Source organism: Vicia villosa, unplaced genomic scaffold (genome assembly GCF_029867415.1).
Source record: "Vicia villosa cultivar HV-30 ecotype Madison, WI unplaced genomic scaffold, Vvil1.0 ctg.000218F_1_1, whole genome shotgun sequence".
In the NCBI taxonomy this organism is placed as follows: domain Eukaryota; kingdom Viridiplantae; phylum Streptophyta; class Magnoliopsida; order Fabales; family Fabaceae; genus Vicia; species Vicia villosa.
Window position 1 is genome coordinate 206,494 of NW_026705082.1, and position 1,696 is coordinate 208,189.

Consider the following 1,696-nt stretch of genomic DNA (forward strand, 5'->3'; position numbering starts at 1 on the left):
ACAATTCTGGTGCAGGTGGAGTAGAAAATGGTGCAGGTGGAGTAGAAAATGGTGCAGGTGGGATACATACAGGAATGATGACAGAAGAGATGGAAAGGGAACATTTAATTGATGATGAATACTTAACAGATGAGCTTGATAGTGGGGCAGATGATGATAGTGATGATGGTAGGCCTTTAGTGATAAGGTTTAGGGATGATGAAAAACTTAGAAAGGAATTTAAGTTCAAGGTTGGAATGGAATTTTCATCTCTGAAGCAATTTAAAAAGGCTATACGGGAACACAATATGTTGAATGGTAGGGAAGTTAAGTTTGCCAAAAATGATGGGGAAAGGTGCAGGCAATGAAAATGTATTGTGGAATTGATCCTGATGAATTGGAGGCCTTGTTAGATGATGAGGAAATACTTGATATTGCACCATTGAGAATTGATACTAGTCCTGTCAAGAGTAAAAGATCTGGTCCCAAGACCTTTATTGGGAAATGCCCCAAGGTTCCAAAACCTGTCAAACCATCCATTGCTCCAAAGGTGTCCAAAGCTGCCAACAAGTCAACTATGTCAACTAGGAGTGACCCTGTAAGTTTGTAACAAGTGGTGATATACCTTGGCATGCTATGTTTATAAACCATTGTTAACTGTTTTTTGTCTTAACAGGTGAAGGTAATGATATCACCAAGGAAAAAGTCCAATCTTGCTGCATCTCCAATTAGAAAGAGTGGTAGACTAAGGACTTTGAAGACAAAAAATATACAGGGCCTGGAAGGGATCAAAATGATCCATTTGTAATTCCTGAGGAAGACTCTACTGTGAGCAGTGCTGGTGGGAGAAAGCTATGGGCTGACATCCAAAAGAGCTTGACTCAGTGATCCAAAATTGTCCTACTGTTTTGTTATTTACTTTGAAACATTTGTGTGACTTATTATGAACCACTTTTGGATGTATCTCTTTTGTTTTGTACTGAATCTAAGATGTATTATGAACCACTCTTATGTTATCAGTTGCTTTGGTTTTTCATTTATGTGTATCATAACAAACAAAATTGAAACAAGAACTACATTGTATTTCATTAAATAAGAACATCAAACAAATACATCAAACAATGAACATAACCAAACTACATTAACAAGTGTTCACAAGCCTAAACAACTCAGTAATTACACTTGAACACAAAATACAAATTAATCATAACGGACACAACAAGACCCAACATCTTTATTTTTCCATGAAATTCCAATATTTTCAACTTGGCCTTTAAGTTCTTGTTCTTCTTCCTTGCATCCTCATACAATGACTTCATATATCCCACAGATTCCATGACTTCAAACTCTGAATTCCTAATGGTAAGATCTTCATTTCCAGAATTTTCACCAACATCTTCAGCCCATATGAATAGATTACAAGTATCAGCATTCTTCCAGTAAGGACATCTCCAAAACAACCTCCCCTTATTTGGTCCATTGTTACATTGATACATCACCATCCGAGCTTGACACCCACAAAACCTACCACCAAATCGCGATTTCACTGAAACAGACGACATAGGTCACGATGAACGAAGAAGAACTAAAACGAAAGAACGAAGAAGAAGCACAAAGTGATTTTGAATGAGGAATTAGGGCAAAAGAAGAAGATGAGGAATATAGGTCACGATGGAGGCAGAAGATGAAGAAGAGGAATTAGGGCAAAGGAATGATG

At 37.3% G+C, this 1,696-nt stretch overlaps 1 protein-coding gene across 1 annotated transcript; it reads left to right on the top strand.

The window, feature by feature from the left end:
• The first annotated feature begins 349 nt into the window (after window positions 1-349).
• On the top strand, window positions 350-787 carry LOC131625464 (uncharacterized). The gene is made up of 2 exons (XM_058896327.1): window positions 350-577; window positions 656-787. The coding sequence occupies exons 1-2, from the start codon at window positions 350-352 to the stop codon at window positions 785-787; spliced, it is 360 nt and encodes a 119-aa protein (XP_058752310.1).
• Window positions 788-1,696: the final 909 nt, after the last annotated feature.